The sequence below is a fragment of the Talpa occidentalis genome, unplaced genomic scaffold (genome assembly GCF_014898055.3).
Source record: "Talpa occidentalis isolate TD23 unplaced genomic scaffold, MPIMG_talOcc4v2.1 talOcc4.2, whole genome shotgun sequence".
NCBI lineage: Eukaryota > Metazoa > Chordata > Mammalia > Eulipotyphla > Talpidae > Talpa > Talpa occidentalis.
Genome location: NW_023602073.1, coordinates 120,903,204 through 120,929,943, shown reverse-complemented (window position 1 = coordinate 120,929,943; position 26,740 = coordinate 120,903,204). Strand labels below are relative to the sequence as shown.

At 31.9% G+C, this 26,740-nt stretch overlaps 1 protein-coding gene across 4 annotated transcripts in view; it reads left to right on the top strand.

Moving 5' to 3' along the window:
* Positions 1-26,740, top strand: part of TRDN (triadin) — a 306,860-nt gene that overhangs the window by 212,828 nt on the left and 67,292 nt on the right. For 2 of the 4 annotated variants that reach the window (XM_054697795.1, XM_054697794.1), the window contains 3 exons: positions 3,874-3,921; positions 6,442-6,486; positions 22,449-22,499. In XM_054697795.1, the coding sequence (XP_054553770.1) occupies positions 3,874-3,921; positions 6,442-6,486; positions 22,449-22,499 (144 nt within the window). Of the gene's footprint in view, positions 1-1,306; positions 1,359-3,873; positions 3,922-6,441; positions 6,487-22,448; positions 22,500-26,740 lie in introns of those variants that run through there. The other 2 variants (XM_037518773.2, XM_054697796.1) reach the window with 1 other exon arrangement.

Sequence of the window (26,740 nt, the reverse complement as noted above, 5' to 3'; positions counted from 1 at the left end):
ATAGGTGACTTCATCGTCACCTTTTGTTTAAAGAACACTTAAATAACCAGTGTTATTTAAGCCCTAAAGAAGCACTGCCACGGATCACTGTACTCCATGCCAAGGACCTTGGGATGGACCTTGGGACTCTCCTCATGTATTCCATGTGCTTGTTTGACCAGTGAGTGATCAGTTTAAACTCTGAGTAAAAAAGTCACCAAACACCAATCAGGGCCAAAGCCCAGTTATTTTTAATCATGGGTCCAAGCTGGTATGAAATTGCAGCAATCACCATTTTTTATTTCTTGAGTTAACCCATGTAATTTGTGAAATGCTTAGCTATCAAATCAAACTATGCTTATTTTTGTAACTATGTTTCAATATCTAAAGCTGAATCATAACTATGACCTGATCTCTGAAAACACAAAACTTTTAAAACATTAAGTCCCTTTTAATTTTTTCAGAATATTTGGGCATAATATATTTTTAGTATGAGAAGTGGCATGACTTTCAAGGCTTTAAATATTCTGGGATAGAAATTACTGGGAGACAGTTCTGTGGGCCTAAACTAACTGGACCAGATATCAGATGGACTGTGTTTGGATCACCTGTCATATACGACTTTATCTTAATCCTTTTAGTAGAATCTGGGTTTACTCATCTTATTCTAGAATAATTATAACTAGCACCTTTTACATGCTCAGTTTGGATAATAAATTATATGATCACTACCTAAGACACAGATGATGTTGTCCGAATGAACTCAAAAAAGTACTCATAACAGCATTAAGATGATGGGTTTAGGATGTTTAAGTAATAGGAAAACTAGAGTGTGAGAGAATTGGGACTAATTTAGGTAGTAGAGCAAGATGTGCTTCTTTTTAATCCCATATATGAAGACAAGGTCAGCACCAAATTGGAAAATGTCATGGTTCAGATTTCAGAGATGCTCATCGATGTTGATTCAAAGGTATCCAAGCTGCACAGATGAGTACTAGCAGAAATAGAATCAGTACTGAATTTTAGAGTGAGGAAGCAAGAAGGAGGCAGAAAGGATTTCGAATGGGCTAGCAAGTACAAATTTTCATGTTACAATGGGTATAGCAAAATAGCACTATGAAGTGTGATTATTTACACCAGGACAATGTGTCCTGGGTTATACTACTAAAATAACCTCCTGATATTGTGTTTTAAAGGATAGAACAGTATTGGTGCACATTTAAACAAGTTTTCCATTTAGAGAGAGGGGAAAAAAAAACATCTAAAACAAACTCTACTTGAGCAAAAATCTAATATAAGAATCAAATTCTGTTTCGTCACTCAACAGCTTAAAGATAGAAGAAACTAAGAGAGCAGATGACTATGAAAAGAGACAATATGTGAGTTATCTAACCATAGTTCATTTCAATATAAACTTGGTGAGAAGAAAATTGAGCATGTGAGGAAGATCTTGATATCTGAAGAGATGGTAAGAGCAAAGGAATGAAATCACTGGGTCAGTGCTATTTAGAAGAGGAGGTTCTTGAGTAATTTATTTTGAAATGGAATAGAATTTTTGAATCTAATTTTTGGTAGCAAAGGAAAGTCCAAGAGTATGTTGGTGGTAATGATTAAAGAAGTGGTGTCTCTACATTTTCACAGTGAGGAGGTTAAGCAAATGAGAGATCATGTGGTTATATGGACAGTATTGGTGACTCCCAATCCTAGTTATATATTATAATCTGTCAGGACATTTACAAATATAAGAATACCTGGACCTCATTCCAAACTCATTAGCTCAAAATCTTAAAGTTGCAAGACTCTATAGCATACCCCACAGATCTATAACATCTGAATTCCAAGGACTCATAAGAAATACCCAGCCTCTTCTAATGTGCAGCCAGAGTGCTTCTTAATGAAATCTTACTGTAGTAGTGGAAAAGATGATAACTATGGGCACAAACATTCCATGAAATGAGCCTAGGCACAAGACAAAAAGACAAAAAGAAAAGAGGGATAGAGTTTGGTGCAGCCTGATAGGTGTCTTGAAAAGAACTGGGATTTGGAGGAAGGAAATAGCAATCTATAAGAAGTCATAAGAAAAAAAAGAGGATATACACCTTACCTTTAGACACTTTGGTCTATTGGACATTAAAAAAAAAGAAAAGATCAATTTAGAAGACAGCTTTTAGGGGGTGCAGTGTCCTTCAGAAACTGGGATTTGGTTAACAAATGAAAGCAAAGTGCATATTCTCATAGGAGGCTAAGATTTAGGTCACTGTGTATGATGAAGAGATGGCACAGTGGAGGGATGTTGGCAAAGCAGTAAGAAGTTTTGTAAATTCTGTTTTGTGCTAGAAGCTCAACTTCTGGTAGTAAATGGAAGTCATAGGAGGAATTAGTTGCAAATACCTCTTAGGGACCTCGGGGAATCAATTTCCAAAATAGGGTCCTGAGTAGCAGAATCAGCATTACCTGGAAATATGTTTAGAAGTGTACATTCTCAAGTGTGTCTCAGATCTGCTGAGTCAGACCTCTGGGTATAGTGTCTAAGTTTTAACAGTGCTGCTAGGTGACGGAGGTATGCAGAGTTTCAAAACTATAAAGCCTTTATCTGAAAGGCATGTAATAGCCAGGAGTCTGTTTAGTCTTTGAGTTCAGGATCTTAATACTGTCAGCAGGAGATTATATTTACTTAATTTCTTACCAGGTTCAAATGGTGACACTTTTAGAATTAAAACCTGAGAGTGATGTGAAAGCCTCCTTTCCATTATATTTCTCTCACTGTAGTACAGGGAAGGAAAGGGGACATGGAGATTCCTATTTTGGTGGTTCCTGGAGTCTCCATTGTAGATGTGTGAGGGAGATATACATACTAATAAGAATAAAAATAAAAATAAAAATGACTGAGTAGAATAGCCTTAAATAATAAAAACTTAATAAAATGAGTAAATTAAGTTCATAAAACTTCATAGATCATTATTATTATTCTTATTTTCTAATGGGCTAGAAGACAGTTCAACTTTAATTAGCCTTGATTTGACCAACATTTTGTAGTCAGACCATCATTTTATTTATTTATTTATTTTTTTTAAGATTTATTTATTTATTTATACGAGCACTGGGTACAGTCAGAAGCACGGGAGAGTGAGAGAATTCACCAGAGCCAGAGCGGGAAGCAGAGCAGGCAGAAGGACCGAAGTACACTGCTGAGGGGAGCAGCGGGCGGCAGGAGAGGTCTGCGCGCCATGTGGGACCCTCCTCGGGTGGCCGGGAGCAGCCGGGGATCGAACCGGCACCGCAGAGGCTCAACTGCTGCGCCACCGGGGAGGCCCCAGACTAGCATTTTAGATGATGTGTTCAGGGAAGCTCTCTTATCTCACTATAGACATTGAGAGAAACTAAAAAAAAGCCTTTTTGGCTTTTTAATTCTCTCTCTCTGCAATATTCAAATGGCGATTTCTATAATATTATGGTTAATCTTTTATAATGTAGAACCAATTGAGGTCAAATTATGTTTGCCATCCCCCAAATTAAATAGACAAAGACAGCTATTCAAATGTTCTTTCCCACAACTCTTAGGCTATTAAAGATTTGAATATAAATTCATCAATTAGCATTCCAATGTATTTTATGGAATAAGCCACTTTTTATGGTCACTTCATATGTAAGCATACAATTTTAATATCACAGAGTTGTATCTGGAAAGAGTTTCTGCATTGCTACTTAAGGAAGTTCATCAGTTTAAACAACTATATAAGCCCTTTATAGCATGACTTTTTGCTGCTTGCTTTGTTCTTGGCTGCTCCTTGTGTTTTATCCGGTAGGCAGTTTTATTCTTGTCTGACTTACAGTAAGATATCTACCTGGCATGTCTGATGCCCATTTCTCATTCTTTCATATCTGAAATTGCAGAAACTGAAAGAGCCAAAGAAGAAATTGGTGCTGCCTCAACTAAAAAAGGTAAATGTAGCTGAAAGAAAAAGATGTCATGATTATAACTTCTACTAAGGTTTCTAACTGATTGTATTGTTGGATGCTCTTAAAACAGCTCAATTGATTGATTTTACTATTTTTTGATAGAGGAACAAACCCACTTTGCACAAGTTTATTAGCATCTATGTTAACAAGGTTTTGTCTGCAGTATTCTAATGCCAATAGCTTTTTACTTTAGGGTCATAAACCAAAATTGGTAATTATAGTCCAGTTGCAAGTTGTTTTTGAAAAATTGAAGAAATGCATCTTTCGAAGTTACCTACAGAGCATTCAAAATTAATATACCGCCTTAAATATACTGTCTCAAACAAAACTTTGATGAGAACTTAAAGAAATGATGTTTGTGCAAGAAAAATATATGAGAAAATTTACTTTTTTTTTTTAATTTTAAAAGGAAAGGTTTATTAGGAAAAGGAGAAAGGAAAAGAGAGGCACATATAAAGCCATGGGTATAAGAGCAGAAATTAATGACATAGAAATTAAAGTGTACAATAGGAAATGTAATAAGTCAAAATCAGAATCTCTATAAAAAAGCTTATAAAATGGATAAACCTTTATGAAAACTTATTAAACAAGAGAAAGAACAAACATTAATATGAGAAAATGAAAGGTGGTATCACTGTAGATATTATAGATAATTTTAAAATAAAATATTTTCCAATATGGAAATTTTAACAAAATTGATATTTTGAATCCCTATTTATAATTCCTAAAGAAAAATTAAGCCAGGTGGCTTCACTGGTGATTTTTTTAAATACTTAAAGAAAATTAATATCAATCTTATACCCACCTTCCAGGAAGAGAAAAAGAGAAAACATTCATTAATTTTATAGAACTAGCATAATCTTGATAGCAAAATTGTTTGACAAGTAGTGGAAAAGAAACATGCCAGCTATTATTATGAACAAAGAGGTATAGAACTAAACAAAATATTACTTGATCAAGTCTGCTAATGTATGTGAAGAATAAAATGGAACATTATTTTAAGGAATATAATTTCAAAAAAATCACTGTGATTAACTGGAAAATAGAATGAAAATAAATTACCTTCATCATAGAAGATGCATTTGAAATAAATCATCACAAAAGTAGAAAGTTCCTTCGTCTGATAAGACATATGCAAAAAATATTAGTAGATATCAGCTCCATGCAGAAAAGTGAAAGATGCTCTCCTGTGAGTTGGAACAGGACAATGATGGTTGCTATCACCGCTTGTATTACACATTGCGCTGAATATTTTAACCACTGCAATAAGATGAGAGAAGGAAATAATAACACAAGAAAAGAAAAGTAGGAAATCAAACAGTATTCACAGATAATATTTATTTGAAAAATACAAAATAATCTATAGGTGGACTATTATAACTAATAAAAGAATTTAGTAAAGTTCTATTAAAAAAAAATTTCTCTCTGTCCCATCTTCCTTCTTTCCCTCACTCTGTCTCTTTGGTTAGTGACCTTGACTTTTTTAGGAAGGTCAAGACCAGTCATATTGTATACAATTTTTATTGCTCTGGTTGTTTCTTTAGCATATTATTTTAAATGTTCTCTATATTCCAAATTTGATTAAACTGAAAACTAAGTCTTTCATTTAATTTGATTCCAGCGGGATGCATTGGCAATAATATTCCAGAGCCAATACTGTACACATCACATTACACAACATTTGGAAACACAGAAATGTGTGGCTATCCTATAATCACTAACCTTTCTAAGTTTCATCAATGGATTAAGTTGTTAACAACCACATTCCTTCATTTCAACTTTATATTTTTTTCCCCTTGCATCTATGTGGGGTAACACTTGGATGTGATAATATTTAGTTCCACATCTACTCATCATCTAATGTCCTTTGACGATCCTTGAATCAATTATTTCAGAGAAGTACACTGATTTTGTATAAATTATCTCTACTGTTGTGATGTGTAAATAGGTGAACAGTGAATACTCCATGAAAGCAATAAATCTTAAAGCATAATTCAGCGACAACTGGACCTACATGATAATCTTACTTCTCTTTTGTTTACTTGTGATCTGGGATGGCTTTATTCAATATTTAAATGAATCTCAAGTATGACTACACTGTCCTTTCAGTTGATTAAGCTATGTGAAGCTTGAATGTAAAGGAGCATTTAGTTGACATTTTTCAAGACACTAAATAACTCAGCAATATCCTGGAATGTAAGTCAATTATTCATAGTCCTACCAAGTGGAATTATTTGTACAGCTTGTTTACCAAAGGTGAGGGCAAAAGAATAAAGTAGAAAAGTGTGTGCAAAAACCAGTCAGAAAAAAGCATTTCATTTGTGGAGATTAGATTGATAATAGGTTTCAATTGGATTATAGAGAAATGAGAAATGTTGAAAAAGCTTTAGAATAGCTTCTTTGGAAGAAATATTTGGCATTGAATGAGTTACAAATGCTTTTTGAAGCAGAAGTAGCATTTCCATCTGGAACTTTTATTTAAACCTTATCTCTGCTTTGCAGCTGTACCTGGGAAGAAAGAAGAGAAAACCAAGACAGTGGAGCAAGGTAAAAAAAAATGAAGGAGTTTGACATTATCTTCTTTAAAAAGACAACAACATGAGGAGGAAAGCATTGGATTCAGACAGGCGGAAGACAAAAGCCTTTAAATCTATTACTATCACTGTCCTTGCATGTTTTTCTATGCCAGGGAGAATGTGAGGTGGCAATCTGCGTTTCTGTTCTTTTGTGTAACTAAACTTTGAGTATAAGTTCAGAACAGGAAAGTGTTACAGACCATTTAATTATGTCTGGATGAATGGTGGATATTATGGAATGAAAAAAAAAATGATCAGGGCAACTAGTGGAAATTTTCTGTTTGATTTGTGGTTTCAATACCATCTGACTTACCGTAAAAGAATTTCTGTTGCTTGCAAAATGATATCTAAAACTTAAAAAAAGTTCTTTGCAACTTTGTAACTTCAGCTACTGATTTTCCCAAGAGGTCTGAAATTTCAATGTTATAAATCATAATACTGTAAGTATTATGATTACATTTTTATTGTGTAGCTATATAATAAATATATCATCTATGATATATTTGAGAAAAATGTGACAGCACACGATAGTTAAAACATTTAATGTTTTGTTAGGAGTTTCTGTTAAAGCTCAGAGGATTTTAATTGGTTTTTTATAAAATATAATGTTTGGTATTTATTATAATAAAATCAGAATAAGGAATAATTTTGCAATAGTGAAGTCAAAATAATTTCCCCTCTTAATTTAAGATGCAATTAAATTCCTAAATTAATAAATTAAGAATATTTTATATAAATATATCTAGAAAAAATTTAATTGTTACACTTTAGATAAATATACCAATGTTAAAAATTCAGTTATGCTTGGAGGTTAAGGGTTTAGTGGTTTTTTGTGTTTGTTTTTTTTTCATTTTTCAAATTAAAATCACACTTAAATGTTTTCAAATTCATTTTGGTTTCTGGAGACTACCTAAAGATGTAAAAGCTAATAGAATATTTTTTTCGACTTCTTTTTAAGGTGGATGTTTTCATTTCTGAAAAATAAGTAGAGGAATAGGAATATTGGTTCTGTTTCGACTTGTTCACCTAGGCAAGACTCTGAGTCTAAATTTCTTTAAATGTAGTTAGTTAGATCTAACATATTTATCTGACAAAGTATGGATATTTAAGCAAGAAAGTATATGTGAAAGGATATGAAAGGTTATAAATTCCTACAGTCTTTATGGAGGCATTTTTTCTTTTAAAATCAGTTTTAATTCAGGTGAGATAAAGTAATAAACCACTTTGATTTCACAGTTACTTTTCCCACTAATGTAAAAGTGTTGATAACCCATCTGTGGCACCATAGATTGCCTTTAGAGCCACAAAATATTGAGATTACAATAATGCAAAATTCCCATACTAATAACAGTTACCTAACAATAGTTATCTAATATATAACTCTTTGAAATATAAATTAATTATTTCTTCTTATCTGCATGTTGATGTCAGGTTTTTTTTTTTTTTTTTTTTTAATGCTATAATGTTTCTCCAGCTGAACAGGAGACTGGATATAGTTCATAGAGATATGAACATATGCCTTAAAATACTTTATAATTAATATTTTTATTAAAAATGCCTTTTATCTTAGGAAATTTTATTTTCTTGGCTTACATAAGAAGAGGTTCTTTCAATTCTTATATTGACTTAGCAGTATTTTATTTTAAATATGTAAAGCAATTGCCTCATTTTTCAGTTATAAAAATTGTGAGAAATAGGGTATTAGATAACTTGTATTATTTTGTGGTGGCATATCTAATATTAATAATAGTATTTTTGTGATTTTAATAAAGCAGAGAGGTTATGGAAAATAAATTAAGCCAGGACACCTGACGGATTTTATCACGGTAGTCTAAAATTTATACATTCTTTAATGATGTTTTCAGACTTGTGCACTCACCCTTATACAAATTTTAGTACCTCCAAAAGTATAAATAACATGGCACTAGTTCATAGGGAAATATAATTAAATAGATTTTAAATGTTTATTTTCATTTATTTGTTTGAACTTGGAGACTTTCATTAGGGAAAAAGCTTTATGATTTTCATTAGCTCAGAATAGTTTTAGTTTTCAGATTCAATTTGTGATCTAGGTAAAATTGTGTATATTGAACTTCTGGACTTTGTCAACATTATCACTGTACCTGTGAAACATTGATTATACTAAACTTACTATATGGGAAATTCACATCATGAAGGGTGAAATTAATTTTATGTTAACACAATTTAATAAACTTAGCCACATATTATGTGAGAAATAGAAATTTTGTTAATCTAACTTCTACAAAAGTCCCAAAATATAATACTTTGTCTCTGATTCAGGATGAATCATATCTTCCATTTATTTATCTCATGAAGATCTTAAATTGACTAGACTAGGTCTTTGGATTTTAAGAAATACTTTATAAATTCCTCCACTGTACAGGCATATGCACCATTAACTATTCCCTTTGCTTAGAAGGCAATTACCTAGAGGCATCAGGAGGTACAACTATTTCCTTAATAAATGTTTTCCACAATAAATGTTATTGTGAGAATGAAAGAACATTAAACTAAACATGGTAATACAAGTGCCATAAGTGAGTGTTTATCCCTACACATTTGTATATCTACAAAGAGTGACTGTATTTCATCTGATTTAATTTATTAATTTGTTATTATTGAATTTCACATATTTGTTGTAATTTTCATCCTACATTCCTTTTCAAAATATACCTGCCTTCATTTCCCTCTCTCACTATCTCTCTTTCTCTAAGCCTTTGGCAATATTCACTTGTTTTAGCCTTAAATGGTCACTCTAAGGAAGCATCCATGACTTGATACTTATTAGGGCAGGGAAAGACACAGCAAGGCAATTAACTTTAAAGATCTGAGCTGTAGGCTGTCCCAGCATCTCCCTGTTTTTAATTTCCTCCCTTCAAAGGGACTAAGTTCAACAGCAAAAAGGTAAAGAAAATAGTAATAAATCATTGCAAATCATTTTTCCTTTTCTTTTCTGTGTGTAGTCTTCTTTAACACTGTTTTAAACCAACTATCTCAACAAAGAAATAGTACAACTTTAAAAATTAATTAAACTACTTTTTAAGAAAGAGACCAGCTTAAGTATGATACAATAAATGTTTAATAAGTGATTGTGTAGTGAATAGAAACAGAAGAATTCTTGAAGAAAAGAATAATAAGCAGTTCAAATTTCATGAACATGTCTCTAAACACTGCTCAAAAAGAATAGTCAATCAAAATGTGATTTCCAATAGTGAAGGCTGTCAAATATTTTAGAAGCCAGAATTGATTAAATGCTTCAACTACCTTCGTATACAGGAAATTAATAATTAAATATACATTCTTCATTTATTGCATCTTTATTTCTATGTTCTTTGTAGATGGTACTCTTTCATAAACAAAACTGCATGTGCAATCATCATCTGGATAAAGATACTGAAATTTCAAATTTTAGTAATTACAACCATATTTTGTGAAATAAATTCAGATGGAAGAGAAATTGCCTAACTAAGCTAATATATGTCTATCTGCACTTTTGGTAGGCTTCGCCATTGCTTTTCCTATTTTTACAGTATAGAGCTGAACTTGATCATATTTAACTCCTTTGAAATGTAAACAATTTCTGTTCAACAAAGTTTTTAAGCAATATGTTCCTTACATCAGAATATAGTCTATTCGTCTTTAGGGGAAGGCTAGTGTTAAGATTTCCATCTCAAAGATTCTAAAATTCAAGTACTAAAATTTTCATTACAGAAATATTAAGTATAGTTTTCCATCTTAGCAATTAAAAATCACTTCAAAATTCTGTTATGTAGAAACATGACAGAAATATTCATGAAAAAAGATTACATAGAATTTGTGTGCCTCTTAACTACCTAAAATAAATTTGAGCGAATTGGTAATCATTTTACTAAGGGAAAATTTGGAGCATGTGTGTCTTAACTGTATCAAATGCAGTCCATTTCCTGTAATAAAAAATCAATTTGCCTTAAATTAACTTAAATTAGCTATGTGTCCATCTGAAGAGTTTCTTTCTTTTCCTCTGATATTATACTATAAACAATGGTATTCTACATAATTGCATTAGCATTTTAAATTGTCACAGTAACAGGTGAAACCCAAATACTATTATATGATTTGTATGTTTGTCACTGTCCTCATCCACCTTTTATATTTTTCTAGTCTTTGAACATGCACTAGCCTATTTAGAATCTGTGGTGTATATTTATTATTGATTTATCTCATACTTTCAAGTGAATGTTAATAATATCTAAGAGTAATGATTTCCCTGAGAGAAGCTTATTTACTTAAATAATGAATGTTTATATTTTGTGGTGTGTCAAATTTATAAAACAATTTTACACTTAAATGAAACAAAAGTAAAGATTTAGTTAATGAAAATTGTATTTAACCTTTTGCTTAATTTGTGATTATAAAATTGCCTGTTTGCACATCTGGACTAAGTCATGCTGTTGACCCTCAATAAATGTTAAATGGTATTAACAACACTATTGATTCTTGTGAATTCCAAACTTTTTGACAATAGCTTGTGCTTTGGTTGTTTAATATTTATTGAGCGCCCACAACAGGCTTGGCGCTGGGGAATGCATAGAAGGAGAACGGAGTGGCTTTTGGAGAGAAGATGGTCTACATACAGAGTCCATACAACATATGCAACAATGAATGTGTTCTGCTTGTTTTTATATTTTCGAAAGAATTTTAGTAGTTGTTCACTGTCTCACTTATTCACATAAAGCATTTCACTTCTTATTTTACTTAATACTTTGAAATGATCTCACCACTGTTTTATCTTCTGTGTTGGAAATTTCTTTCTAGTCCCTCCTTTCTTACCATGCTCCTCCCAACTTCCCTCATTCTTTCATATGGACTAGACTAAATTCTACCTATCACAGCAGAAAACTTATTCACAAGAAGTTTGTTTTGCTATGTTGAGCTCCCGCAAGGTATCACCTTCTTCCTTTCAATATTTGGTTGATGTCACTAAAATTTATTTGTAAACATGCCATTCGGTGCTAAAAGGAAATGGAGCCCAGTAATTGGGCAACATGTGCCAAAGATGATGAGATTTGGAGGCAATGCTATCCATTCATGCTGCACCTTATTGTCAAAAGCTAAAGATTCCTTGCTATTAACAGTACTTTTTCTCTAATAAGGTATAAGGTGATCACTCAGGTCACAAAGAGAGATAGTAGTGATACCCAAATGCCTGTATCCATGCAAATATTCTGCTTTTCAATTATCATAAAAATGAATTACTCCTGTTCCTAGTGTGGCCACTATGCCTGTCTTTTTCCTTCCCTTCTCTAGAAACTCTAGCCATTTTATGAAGAAACACACTAAAATTATAAGGTCACCTCTGAAACCTCCCCTGCACTACAAACTGGGATCTTCACTCCCTTTTTTTTCCAAATATTTAGATCATTTCAAAATATTTTTATTACTGATATTTACTATATCAAAACAAATATTTTAGTATGCATCATATCAAAATACTTATATACTGTTATATATTATACCAAAACAAATATTTGGTATAATTTGAATGTACAGAAAGCTAGATTTTTAAAAAGATTATTTTTAGATGAATTACTTATTTTCTTACTTTGTTTTGAATTTTGGGACACTATTTAATTTCTCCCCTTAGGTGTAGTCTATGTACTTCTCCCACCACCTTAGCACCCTTGATCCCTTTCCACCGTTTTTTGTGCACTTCCTGCCCCTGCTTTGACCCATCACCCTCGCCCTCTCTTCCTGGATGCCTCATCTCTATCCTCAGCTTGCAACTGTTTTTATTCTGCCTCTATTTACTTTGTAGTCTACATATAACTGAAATCATCTGATATCTTTTTCCTTCTGACTTATTTTGCTTAGCATAATCCTTTCCAGTTCCATCCAAATTCCATGAGTTTATCCTTTTTGATTGCTGAATAGTATTCTATTGTGTATATATATATATATATATATATATATATATATATATATTTATATATATATCAGATTGTCTTAATTCATTCATCTGGAGACATTTAGGTTATTTCCATATCTTGGCTATTATAAATAGTGCAACAATAAACATAGGACTGTATGTTTCCTTTCAAATTAGTGTTTTTGTGTTCTTGGGTAGATTCCTAGGAGTGGAAGAGCTGGGTTGTGTCATAGATCCACACAGCTTTCCAGGCCACTCTTACCACCAAGTAAACTTATTAACTCTCAGGTCCATTAGAATTGGGGTAGATAAATAATATTAATTTACCTGATATTTAACCAACAACATACCTAGAAGCAATGTGTCACTTCTACTCCTTTTATGATTCTTCAAAGTAGTTTCTTAATACAAATAATATCAATTTGTTTAGCTTCTTAAAAGTAGCAAAGATTTGACATAAACTGTTTGCTCTTGCCTCCTCGGTTTTATGATCTCTGAGCTTTGTGTTGACTTAACTTTCTATACTCATGTCAAACTAATGCAATGCAATTATAAGTCATTCTGTAAAGCACATTCAACTTTCATTGTAAATATTGAGAAGTTTGTCATATACTGTCTGATTATAATGATGATACATTTTAGAATTCTTTGGGCAATATTTTATATGACATAGTATTTAACATAATGTAAAATAGATGTATTCTTAATTATCATCTAAATCTTAATATTAGGTTGATGATTCTTTAAGATGCCCTTAAGTTTGTAATAGGTCATTTTCATTATTTCAATGAAATTTTTCTTGGAAATCCTATTTCTTTATATAGAATTTTGATCCCTATCTCAGGATTTGGTATTAAAAACAAATTCTTCATTATTAAGTATAGATATATGAAGATTAAAATTTTGTTCTCTGAGAGAAAAATCAAATTTGTTCCTTTGACACTAGGCTACATTTTACAAAAGACTCTGGAAATGTGTTTTAGTATTTATCATATAACACACTAATAAAATACCTACTTACAAGCTTAAGAACGTTGGGCTTTATATATCTTTTTTTTTTTCTATTAATATTTACTCCTGTTATCCTGAGGACATATTTAGTTTTATTCTCTTTATTCCCATAGGAATCTTTACTAGAAAGCATATTATAAATTTCTATTATAAAACTAACTTAACAATGACTATTTTCTGAGAATTTTGTTTCTTTTTATTGATTTGTTCCTCTCATTTATAAATCAATAGTCTTCTAAAGGCCTGTTTAGGAAACAGAAAATTGATATATACTATCTTGAACAAAATTGCTTAAAGTCAAATTGTATGCCACATCCTAGAGCAAATTAATGGAAATAAAGCTCAATTATCTAGAGAAAAAGGTGCAGAAGTCACCTGAATTTATCAGTCCTATATAAAAATGCATTACAACTTTGTTCTCATGGTAAATGGAATTAAACATTTTAGGTCAAATAACTTCCTGAATGAACATGAAGATTTTATCAAAAGTCTACATGAAAAATTGCATAGAATAGTGATAAGTTAACTGAGAAACAATTCACTAAAAAAGTGAAAATTCAATTCATATCTTTCTTTGGAATTAGAAATGACAAAAGAAATAACTGTTCTTGATCCTTATGACTTGCAAAGTTTGGGTTTTATTTCCCTTAACAAAAGGTAAGAGATCTGTTAACTCATACAAATAATCTGTATTTTTTTCTCTGAAATTTTATTGATTTGCTAATTATTTATGTAACTGTAATACTGGGAGTATGACTTCACACTTTCATATGAAAACATCTATAATCTTCTTTAAAGGCTTGTCAATAAAATCCATGATTATCATTTTTTAAGTTGAAATTTGCACATATATGATTAGTTTTGAAAAAGAAGTAACTGATGAAAGTCAGTGATGATTAGAAATATTAATTTCTTTGAATAATAGAATACAGAGCTATCTCAAAATAAAATTTAGAGGTTGGTTTAGCCCAGCAATTTATTCTTTGACAGTTGGCTAGAAACTTGCTTTACAAAGCCTCTTTTTTAAAACAAGATTTTTTTACTAAACAATCTCTAGAGGATTTCTAATCCTAAAACTATCCATTGGTAAGCATTTGTAAGAAATGCTTCCTATGTCTGAAATATTTCTTTTTTGCCTCAACTACTAAAGAATAAATTTATTTTTCTGACTGCAAGAATGAAAGCCTAAACATTAGAAGTCAGATTCAGAATATCAAATAAAAGTACTTGAAATTATTATATAAATCTAATAAAATATATTTAGAATATTTGAAATATTTACCCCATATAAATTTCAAAACATACACTTAAACTTACATGACAAAAAGTACAACACTGGAGCAAAGCATTCCATTAATTATCCCATCTAAATGACATAAAAATTCTCTAAATATGAGTTTTAACTTAAGAATCACTAATAATGGGACACAGGACATAGAAATTATGCTTATGACTTAGACATAAAAAACTATAAAAAATGGAGGATACATTGTCACTAGGAACAGGATAATGGACAGCAAAACTGTGGGTGACTGGTAGCTTTGGTTCTGTAATATTCCCAAACAAAATCACACCTGAGGGGAAAAATCCTACAGTGTAGGGAAAAAATTGACAATGTATTGTCAATTTGGTATGTATCATATTTTTTAAAACAAAACTTTGTTAACTACATTCAAACAATAGCAGAAAGAAATTGGATTTAGAATTTGGAAAGAATATTCCCTGGAAGATTATAAATTTAAATTCCTTGGTGTATACTAAAATTTGCTTCACCACTAAGCCTCAATGTAACTTTCCTGGCTTGGAGCTCTAGTTTATAGTTGGATCCCCACATTATATAGCCAAAGATTCAGTCACATAAACTTTCACATGCGATTTGCTTATGTTGCTCTTTATTTTGGAGATGACTTTCCATTTCTGTTTTGATGGCAAGCTATATTCCCTCTAGAAATTTACCTCAAATGTCAATGCTTTTGTGAGTTATCTTCTCATGCCATCAGGTAAAGTTTGTCAATCCTTCTGCTAGGGGTCCAGAGCCTTGTGTTATGTCTTTATCTTTGTACTTATTCTGAATGTGTCAATGTATTATAGAATAGATTCCATGTGACAAGTTTTATTTTTACAATTCCCAGCATAAAGGAGACAATAGAAAATATTCATTTAATAGATCAAATATATATTTTTTATGATATAAAACCTTACAGTCTTTTAAAATATTGTTTCCCAAGTGAAGGGATTTAAACAGATCTAGGGTCCTTTTTCTTTATGAGGATCACTTTGTCACACTGGCAAGCACTGTAGAAGGGACAGTCTCTAGTTTGTTGAAATGGCATTAACTTTTTTTTTATTTCAACTATACCTTTTGAGAGTCTCAGAACTCAACTTGGTTTTATATTCATATATACACGACAGGGGTTAAAGTACTGCTAGAGTGGATATTTCAAAAACATTCCATGGAAATCTAAAATATTAGCAAATCAAATGAAACAATGCACAAAAAGAATTACACACCATGACCAAGTGGAATTTATTTCAGATATGCAACATTGGTTCAACATTTGAGAATAAATTAATGTACTCTAGCAAGGTAAAGAAGAAATACATAATATAAATAGATACATAAAGTCATTTGACAGAATTGAACATCCATGCACAATGAAAACTCTCAGCAACATAAGAATACTGAGAAACTCCTACAACTTGATAAAGAACATTTACAAAAAATAAATCAATAGCTAATAACATACTTAATGATGAGAAAATACAAACTTTCCCAAAGTAAAGAACAAACAAGGGTGTCCCCTCTCATCACACTTATTATATTCTTATACTGGAAGTGCTGTTAATGGATAAGATAAGGAAATAAATGGTATACCAACTGAGAAGGAAGAAATAACACTGATTTTGTTTTCATCTGATATAATTGTTCATATAGAAAATCTCGAAGAATCAAGAAAAAATTCCATGAACTAATCGGTGATTGTAGTTACGTTGCAGCATACAAAGTTAATATACAAAAGTCAACTGTCCTTTTCTATACAAGCAAAGAAATATTAGAATGAACAAAATTTAAAATGTAATACCTTTATATTGACACAAAAAAGAAATACTTAGATATAAATCTAACAAAATATGTATGATATATATTAGGAAAACTATAAAACTAAATGGAGAAATAAAAGAAATAAATGCGAAATATTTCATATTCATGGATAATCTGACTCAAAATTATTCAGATGTCAATTATCTGATGTCAATTATCCCAAATTAATCTAATAATTAATATAATAATACTAAAAATCCCAATGGATATTGACAGTGACATCATAGATACTGACAAACTGATTTTAAAGTTTATATGGAAAAATAAAAGACCCAGAATAGCCAAGACAGCATTGAGATAGAATAATAGTATTGGAGGAATAGAACACTGGACTTAAAAACCTGCTATAAAGTTACAATAATTAACACAGTCTAATATTGTGAAAGAAAGAAAATGGTTCATTAAAACAGAATACAGATTCCAGAAATAAGCCCACAAAATATAGTCAACTGATCTTTCACAAAGGAGCTAGAACTGTTCAATGGAAAAAAAAATAGTCTTCTCTACATGCCATACTGAACAGGTGACAATCCACAGTAAAAAAGTAAATAATCCTTATACAGGCCTGCATCCTTCTCAAAAATTTAACTCAAAATAGACCATATGCCTAAATGTAAAACATGAAGATATAAAACTTCTGGAAGATAGCATAAAAAAAATAACCTAGGTGGCTTCTGGCTTGGTGATGAAATTTTTAATACAAGTAGGGCACAAATCTATGAAGAAATGTTGATAAATTTGGTATTTTTTATTGTAAAGTTCTGCTTTGCACAAGATCACACCAAGAAAATTTGACAAGTCACTGAATGGGATAAAATATTTGCAAAATATATATATGATAAAGGATTGTTACGCAAAACTCATGAAGGACTTTTAAAACAAAAATGGAAAATGAACAACACTTTTATGACTGGCAAGAGATTTGAACAGATACTTTATCAAGGAAGATACACAAAAGGCAAATAAGCATGCAAAAATGTGTACAACATAATATATCATTGGGAAATAGCAAATTAAAACAGTAAGATATTACTACAAACCTACTAGGATGACTAAGTGCTAAACCACTGACAACATAAAATATTGGGGACCATGTGAACCAACAGGAAACTCCTGGAGAGATTCAAAATGGTGCAGCTACGTTGGAGAATGGTTTGGTGGTTTCTTACCAAATTTAATGTACTTTTACTATATGAGCCAGCAATCATGCTTCTTGATATTTTCCCAAATGAGTTGAAAATTATTGTCCACACAAAGATCTGCATGCAAATATTTACATCATCTTTATGCATAGTTGGTAAAAACTGGGATCAACAAATACATTATTTAGTGAGTGAACAAATCTGATACATCTGTACAGTGGAATTTTTATTTGGGGCTAAAAATGTATGAGCTGTCAAGCCATAAAAAGACATAGGAGAAATTTAAATTCTATTTCTAAGTGAAGAAACCAATCTGAAAAACTAATGTACTATATAACTCATGCTTGACATTTTGAGAAAGGAATGGAAAAACTATGGAAATAGTAAAAATTTAAGTGGTTTCAAGGGACTTGGTGGTATGGAGGGATGAATATGTAGAGTACAAGGAACTTTACTACAGTGGTAGATGTCATAATATTTGTCAAATTCATAGACTAAACAAAATAAAGATGTGAATTAATGTGAACTCTGGACTTTAGTTGATAATTATTCATCAGTATCGATTCACCAATTATAGCAAATATATTACAGTAATGAGAGATGTTTATGATGAGGGAAGCTGTGTGTTAGGAAAGGGGATATATGGGAAACCCTTTTATTTTATATTCATTTTGCTATAAGCCTTAATATACTCTAAAATATTATCAAATTCAATTAATTAAAGAAATATATGTATATCTCAAATAATTAGTCCACTAAGTGAATTTCAAAGTACCGTATTTTGAATAACAGAAAGAGGTATTAAAATTTTTTTTTAATAGTTAAAATTTTTCTTATGTTTAATTATATCCCTTAAAATTTTCTTCATATCATCTCATAAAATAAACTATAGTTCAGGTGTTTATTTGAACACTTAGACTATAATGAGACTAATTCCCAGGAACCCACAAAATTGTTTATGTAGATTTTTAATTAAGAAAAAAACTATGTTCAAAAGGCATTCTATAATATGTATAGTGAATGTTACTATAAAAGGTAAAAGAATGTATTATGTTAAAAATGAATAGATGATTAGAAGTTATTACAGAAATTAAGTAAGTATATAAATATAGATGTATGAAATTATCCAACATTGGGCATTAACCACACAAAGTCTTATATTTGAAAAAGTACAATGCTGTATAAATATTAGGTTGAAATATATATAATTTTATTTATATGTCCATGAAAACTCTCAAGTATTACCAGTTTCAGTTTGCTTTAACATGTTAGCCAAGTTGGTACAAAGGTGAAAATAGTTAACTATGTAAGGTGATTATAGTGATGATTAGGCTTTTGTGTAATAATTAAAGTAAATTTGCTGATAAAGTGTGGTCAACACAAAATTTGCCAAATTTATTAATTTATTCAATAAAGTTTTTAAATTCTAAGTGTGTACCAGATGATAAATTTTCTGCTTCTGAAGTATTTGGAGAGCTATGACATAGTGACAGCTATGAAAAACATTAATTTGATGTGGTAATGTAAATGTATTCACACATCACATTTGGGAGGCGTCTGGAGTGCTATCTACTATACAGTCCACTGTGCTGCCAGCTTATACTATAGAAGCTTAGATCTACTTTTATAGCATGATGGTCAGGGTACAAATTTCCTGGTACTATTAAGTAGCTACTCCCTCAGTTACTTATTTATCTCTCTTAGCATCCATGTTCACATCTAAAAACCAAGGTAACATCTGCCTCACTCAAAAAGTGAGGCGTAATAGAGACCTTAGGTATATCATTTTATGGCTAATAAAGTTTTATTTGAAGCATATTTTTTGTAGTTGATTTAGAGCTCAGTAGCTGAGTGTGCCTAGAATGTCCCAGTTCATCTCAGCCTCCAACTATATAAGTGAGTGCTCATTTTATTTTTGAAATTCTTGCTTATTGCTGATTTTTTGGATGAATTGAATAGAAAAAAAATTGAAATGAACCCCATTGAGGTACACTCCAGAATCTAATTAGTAGTGTGAGTTTTAGTGTATATGAGGATCAGAATATAAAAGTATATGGGAAGAATCCACTTCTTGTAGCCAAGCTAGAGAGTAAAAGCATGGTAATTACAAAGTTCCCTAGAGGTTAGTCACAGCAGTGGGGATTTGATGACTTCAGAGAAATTAAACAAACACAATGAAGTTTCCAAGGTTAAAAAGAAAAATGATGCCAACATATAAATATAATTTACTTAGAAATGTTTTAAACTTTTAAACATTTAAAACAGATATTTAGAGAACAATTTGTTAAAATTTTAAGAACGTATGACAAGTTCTTTAGTAGATAGATCAGGGAATGATGAAATGTATCATTAGGACTAAGAGAAAGTTACAGATGGTTTCCTGACCAAATCACACTTAATTAAAAAGCTAAAGGACAGTGTCCAGTGTAAAATTTGACATATCTTTACAAAACATTCATAATTAATATTACATAAAACATTAGTGTATTATTTTTCCTATAGAGAATTTACAAGCATGGCATTTCAAACCATTTAAATAATTTGAGAATACTTTTTTCCTTTTTTAAAGATTTATTTATTTATGCATACAAGAACTGGGGTAAAGGCCAGAGGTGTGGACAGTGAGAGGATTCACCAGAGACAGAGTAGGGAACAGAACAGGCAGATTGACCAAAGTACACTGCTGAGGGGAGCAGTGGACGAGTCAGGAGAAGTCTGCTGCGCCATGTGGGTTGCTCCCTGGCCAGCTGGGTGATTGAAATCATGCTGTAGAGGCTGGGGACAGCTTCATAGTTTGTGTCTTAACCCCTTGTGCCACCAGGCAGTCCCCTTGAGAATACTTTTCTCTGCATTAATTTGTAAAATTTATATTTTGGAGTTTGGTAACATTTGGAAAAATGCTATAAAATACCTTTGTAAAAATATCTCTGAATATCAACATTTATGTGCACATGAACATAAAACAAGAACAGATACATTGTCATATTAAAATTTGTAAACTCATGCAGTTAACTATAAGAAAATCACTTTTAGGACAATGCAGTATCAACAGGATGCAATAAAGAAGTAAATTTAATTTTTGTGAAACTGTGAGATCTACTTTCATAGTCAAGACTCTGGGAAATAATCAGGTTCATTGAACTAATGAATAGAGCTCTCCATGTGGTCCTTTAAAACTATTTTTCACATCAAAGGAAAATTCCAAACAGGATTATACATTGATGTTAGTTATGTTCATGAAAAAAATATTTGAAATCAGCAGGCATCCTTTATCTACAAAAGAGGGAAGAAAGATAGTTTTTGAAATATTTCTGAGCACTTCTGTATTCCTAACCGGGTAAGAAAGATTTGATTCTTTGCACAGTCAGAAGTTCTGATTCTATTTGAGTATTTTATTTTATTTTCCTTTTTTTTTTTTTGTTAGTCCTCTCCTTTTAGCTGAATGACAACCATCCACCAGGATTTCAATGTTCCATATTTTACTTAAAAAGACAACTGAAGTTAGCACTGATTCCGAGTTCATCAAATTTTGCCACACTAAACTGAAAACCCAAAGTGACAGTACTGAGTTAGGCTATTCTTGCCATATGTAAGACAAAAAATAAGTTTTCACTACAACTCTCAGATTCCAAGTGAAAGTCACTGATATTCATGGTGGAAATTGAATTAGGGCACAGATAATCCAAAACTTAAAATGACAGCTGTTTTTACTTTGCTTATGATTTAGAGAGACAGAGATTCCAGAGGGATGAATGGGAACTTTTCACCTGGATGTCTCATGTGATTGCCATCAGACATAGCTTGGGGGTTTTGCTGTTACCTAACATAGCCTAGTCCTGGATGTCCAAGATGGCATCCTGATGGCTGGCAGTTGATGCTCGCTCTTGGCTGGGAGCTCAGCTACCGAATGGACTACCTGTGTGTAATTTTGCCAGTCTGGCAGTGTCATTTGGAGTCCTCACGTGGCTTTGACTTCCTCAGGAGTAGTGTCCTTGCAAAAACAGATTGAATCAGCATGTCCTGTCCTGATTCAGCATCACTTCCACTGCATTCTGTTGGTTACCAGTGAATCATTAGCCAAACTGACAGAATAACTACCCCAGGCCTCCCTATTTTCAATTCTGTCCTTCTAAACAGTGTCTCTCTTTATACTTTTTCTCTGTTGGTCCAATTTCTACCTTTTAAGGTCTGCTCTAAGGTCTGGCAAAACATTTTTGGAACCAATGTCTAGTAAAATCTTTTCTGATTCCATCATTCAGTTACCAGAGCCAGTACCTTTGTGGCTGAGTTCAGAGACATCAGATCAAATCCTACTTGAGAAATACATGAATTTGGGAAAGTTATTTAATCCCTCTGTGTTAAAAGCAAGAATAACAAGACAACTTAATAAATAGGCTATCATAAAAGTTGAATGCCAAAACAGTAGAGAATGTTCCCTGTGCTGCATAATACATAGACTCTGCTAGCTATCTTGTTATATCTTTTCTCCAAAGCCATAGCATTTGCTTATACATTTTTTTGTGTGTTTATCATAGTCTGACCCTCACGATAATCCTTTTGGTGGTTATTTTCTATCTCCTGCACATTAATTTAATACTTACAGGCAACTTATTCCAGTAGACATATGTATCTTGAATATCAATTTAGTTTTTCTATAGTTCTTTAAGCCTCAGTAAACAAAACGTAAAGAAGCTTGTAGCTATTTCTCTATTACTTCCTATAACCATTTCATTTCTTGATTGTTTTTGCAGAAATTAGAAAAGAGAAATCTGAGAAGACTTCTTCAGGACTGAAGGATAAAGGTAATTGAGTCAATTTATTAAGATACGAATTTGTTAGCAAGATAATATCTGAATTAGTTGATAGTACATTAAAGTCACTTCCTTTAGGGAAGTCTGGAAAAAGTTGCATAGTTCATATTGATTCACTTGAGTACTTGCATTTACTGCCTTTCCCTCAAATACTTTTTCCTCTTCACTGTGATCTAAACAAGTGCTCCAAATGCAGTTACTAAAAAGAAATAAAAATATTTTCTTTAAAGAATGAAAAAGGTAAAAAAATGATTGAAGGACAATAAAGGATATTGCAATACTTCATAATCTCTGGTACTCTTAATCCATCCATAAAATATATTTTAGTGCATAATACTTTCAGGAACTTGCTAATCATTGGGTAAGCAAAGATGGCAAATCTAGGAATAGTAAGGAAACCTTACGAGTTGAAGTTCTGAATTCTGTTATTTTCAAATGCTCTGTAGCATGGTCTATCTGTCTTAGTCTTCTTTAGCTCATTGTTGATATGAAAAAGCATGATATTTAAGTTGTACTACTTTGATCTTCTGAATAGACTGATTTTCCTCTCTGCCCATCCAAATCCCAGACTACTCTCTAAGAACAATACCCGGAGGAAATATCAAGTCCTTGTTATTTCAGCTTTTTCTAAAACAATCTCCTGAGTCTATACACTCAAAATATTTGTAATCCAATACATATATAGTTTTCTTTTAACCAATGTATTGAAATGCTATTTAAACATCAAACCTGGCATAGCCACATTAATTTTTTTGTGTGGATTAATCACTACCATTTTCAATAATTCTTGACTGTGCTTTAATATGCAGAACTCAGAACAGGTACTCATACACTATGAATACAAGAAAGGAATAGTCTATGCCCTCATGGAACTTACAATGTTAATTACATAATTAAAATCATAATAAGTATCCTAGAGGAGATAAATAGGTTGCTATAGAGAGTGTAATCGGAGATCCTAATCAAGTCTGGGTATCAGAGAGTCTTCTCTGAAGAAATTACATTAAATTCAAGTGGCAAAGAAGAGCATTAGTCAGGCAGAAGTTTGTGGATTGTTTGGGAGAATTATAGAAATGGGGCACTTGCTATTTGTCAGGAACTTTGATATGTACTTTCATTTATATGTATTTTATTTAAGTAAATTGTGCATGCTACCTCAATTATTTTTAAATATTTATTTATTTATACATATAAGAACTGGGGTACAGGCCAGAGGTGTGAGGCGGGAGAGGATTCACCAGAGACAGAGTAGGGAACAGAACAGGCAGACTGACTGAAGTACACTGCTGAGGGGAGCAGCGGGTAAGTCAGGAGAGGTCTGCTGTGCCATGTAGGTAACTCCCTGGCCAGGAATCAAACTTGTGCTGCAGTGGCTGAGGGGAGCTTCATAGGTTGTGTGTTAACCCCTTGCATCACCAGGGAGGCCCAGCTACCTCAATTTTATAAACAAGGAAGCTGAAATATATAGATCATGTAAATTATTTGGTGTTGCATTGTGGTAAAGAGGCAGAAGCAAAAATCAAAGTCATGTCTGTCCAACCTTAAATTAGACTTTTTTTCATTTTAACACAGATACTACTTGCTCCTTAAAGTAGGGTTCTTGTATTCTTGTATTTATATTCTTAAAATAAACTTTGCTTTGAATGTAGCACTCATTGCATAACTTTAAAAAATCTATTTCACATATACATATTGTATATTCAGTATGGAAAAATAGTCCCACTTTTTTATTATTGGGATGATGTTTTAATTCCTACAAAGGAGTACAGTCTATTTTTTTTCCAGTGATGACCTGTACTTTGGGAGAGACTCCTTGTCATCCACCATTTTCATTTATTTCACAATTAACCAAAACATTGTTCTTGATTCTGTGAAAACTAAAGGTGGCATTGACACATACTATCAGGAAAATCCATATGAATGAATATATATGTGTATCTTTATAAATGATTTGCAAAACACAATTTGCAAATTCCATGTTGTCTCTCCTTCTAAATAATATGCCATACATTTATTTTAATCTGTACTTATATCTTAGGAATATGTGAATCATATGTTATGCTTTGCTAGAAAAGCATCTCAATAGAAATGTTGGGGTTTACTTCTAAAATACCTTTCAAGTAATGATAATTAGCAAATATTTAAATTAATTAAAGATTTCATTTGTACTAAAGCCTGAATTAGTTGAAAATGATAGTGGTAAAAATCTGTCCTGGAAAGTGGTATCTGGGGGATTTAAATCCACACTAATTACTAAGTAGCCACCTGTAATTTCCATTATTTTTGTTATTGTTATTAATATGCAATTACAGGTAAGTTCAAGTGAACACTATTTCCTCAATGCAGAATTCTCTACTATTTGCAATATATTTCCACAGTCACTAGAAAACTAAGCATATAAAGTTTCATTGTGACTATTAATTTAAAATATACCTCATTTTTATTCATATTGCATTAACATCCTTGAATGAATAGTTTTATTATATTAAGGTATAATATTATTGTATATTGGATAATATTATAGAAGATTTCATAGGTATATTTCTTTACTTTATAAATATAATTTATCATTATCAAAAAAAATCAAAGAAAAAATAATGATATTACCTATAAGATTCCAAGTACTTTCAAAATTCCTACAGTGTTGTGTCTGGACAGGCTCTTTGAGGTCTGCTGCTGAGCTATGCTCATTCAAAGAATACAGTAATTCCTTTTGCCAAAAAGTCACTTTTAAAATTGGAGTCATATTTTTTGAGTTATTTCTATTATGAAGCTAACAGGTTGCCTGTGTTTGCCAATCTCTCATAGATTCCTTGTATATACACTTATAACCCATATTGAAGCAATGTTAAAATTCTAACACTAGTATTATTATACAGAAAATATTTGGGGACCTAAGAACTGGGTCTATGATTACCATGGGTAAATTAGGGATTTAAAGAAACATCATTAGGTTATGTCATTACTTACTGAGTTATAGAGAACTCCATAGATGATTCTTCCAAAGAAAAATAGCAGAATCAAGACACATCTTGCATCTTTTGCTATTGGTTACGCTATTGACATTCATAGGCTAGTGGATTCATTCATGTAATTCATTCATGTAACTCATGAAGGCAGAAATCTGCTTATGTGCCGTCCATCGCCCAGAAAACAGACAACCCTGTTAATGACCCCTGTAATTGGCTATATTCCTTCTGGCTTCCACCCCTATTCTATGGCCACTTACTTTTAGCAGCTTAAATGAAGATGCAAGATTCACTCATGGACCTCTGGACTGAAGACCAAACCCAAACAAGGCAACAACAAAGAGATTAATTTCTCTTTTACTGAGAAAATAGTAGTAGTACATTTAGTTTCCTTTGTTATGGAACAGTTTGACAGAGCATCAAAATTATTGACTAAATTTTTGATGCAGTCCTGTATATGTTTAGATCTATTGCCAGAGGATTCTCAACAGAGTTTATCTTCCTTTATATCCTAAAAAAATGGCCATCCACATGATGATCTCTACATTTCTCTTTGTCTTTAACTTGTTTTTCCTTGATCATATTCACTCATCAAACAAAAGCTAAAGTATGGGGTAAGTTGTCTGTGAACTTTGAAACTGAGATCAAATAATTTATAATTCATCATGGACACTCACCCTCACTCAGTTGTCTGTAGGGTCAGGGTGGAGAAATCGTAAACCTAAAACCATCTTCCTATTCTTTTGTGAATATATTTTTTCCATCACAACTTCCTTGTCCACACTATTGGCAGAGTTCCAGTTTAAGCAAAACCATTAAATATTTTCTAAGTGTTGATAATTGAAATTCATCAGCCTTCCTGTATACTTTCAGAGTTACACACAAAAATCTATTATATTTGTTTTTTGAACAAGTGTTCTCCAATGCTTTGCTCTTGACAAACAAGATAGATGAGTTGTAAATTGATTTAAAAGCTGAACTAACCTGATGATGTATCTGTCTATCCTTCCTAATATGGAAGTACAGCATTTCCATACAGCACTCTCTGCATTTTTGTAATATTTGATATTCCTCTCACTTCCTAGCATTATTAGAGACTGATCAGCATGTGGACTTCCTAAATTAGGTCAAACTCACTAAAGTCAGAAAGCTTAATGAGAGGAAATGATCTGCTAGAAAGTCCGTGCAGGAGATGACATGGTCCAGGAGCAGATGACATCTTTCATTTACAGATCATTGGTTTTGGTGACTTTAAACTAAGCT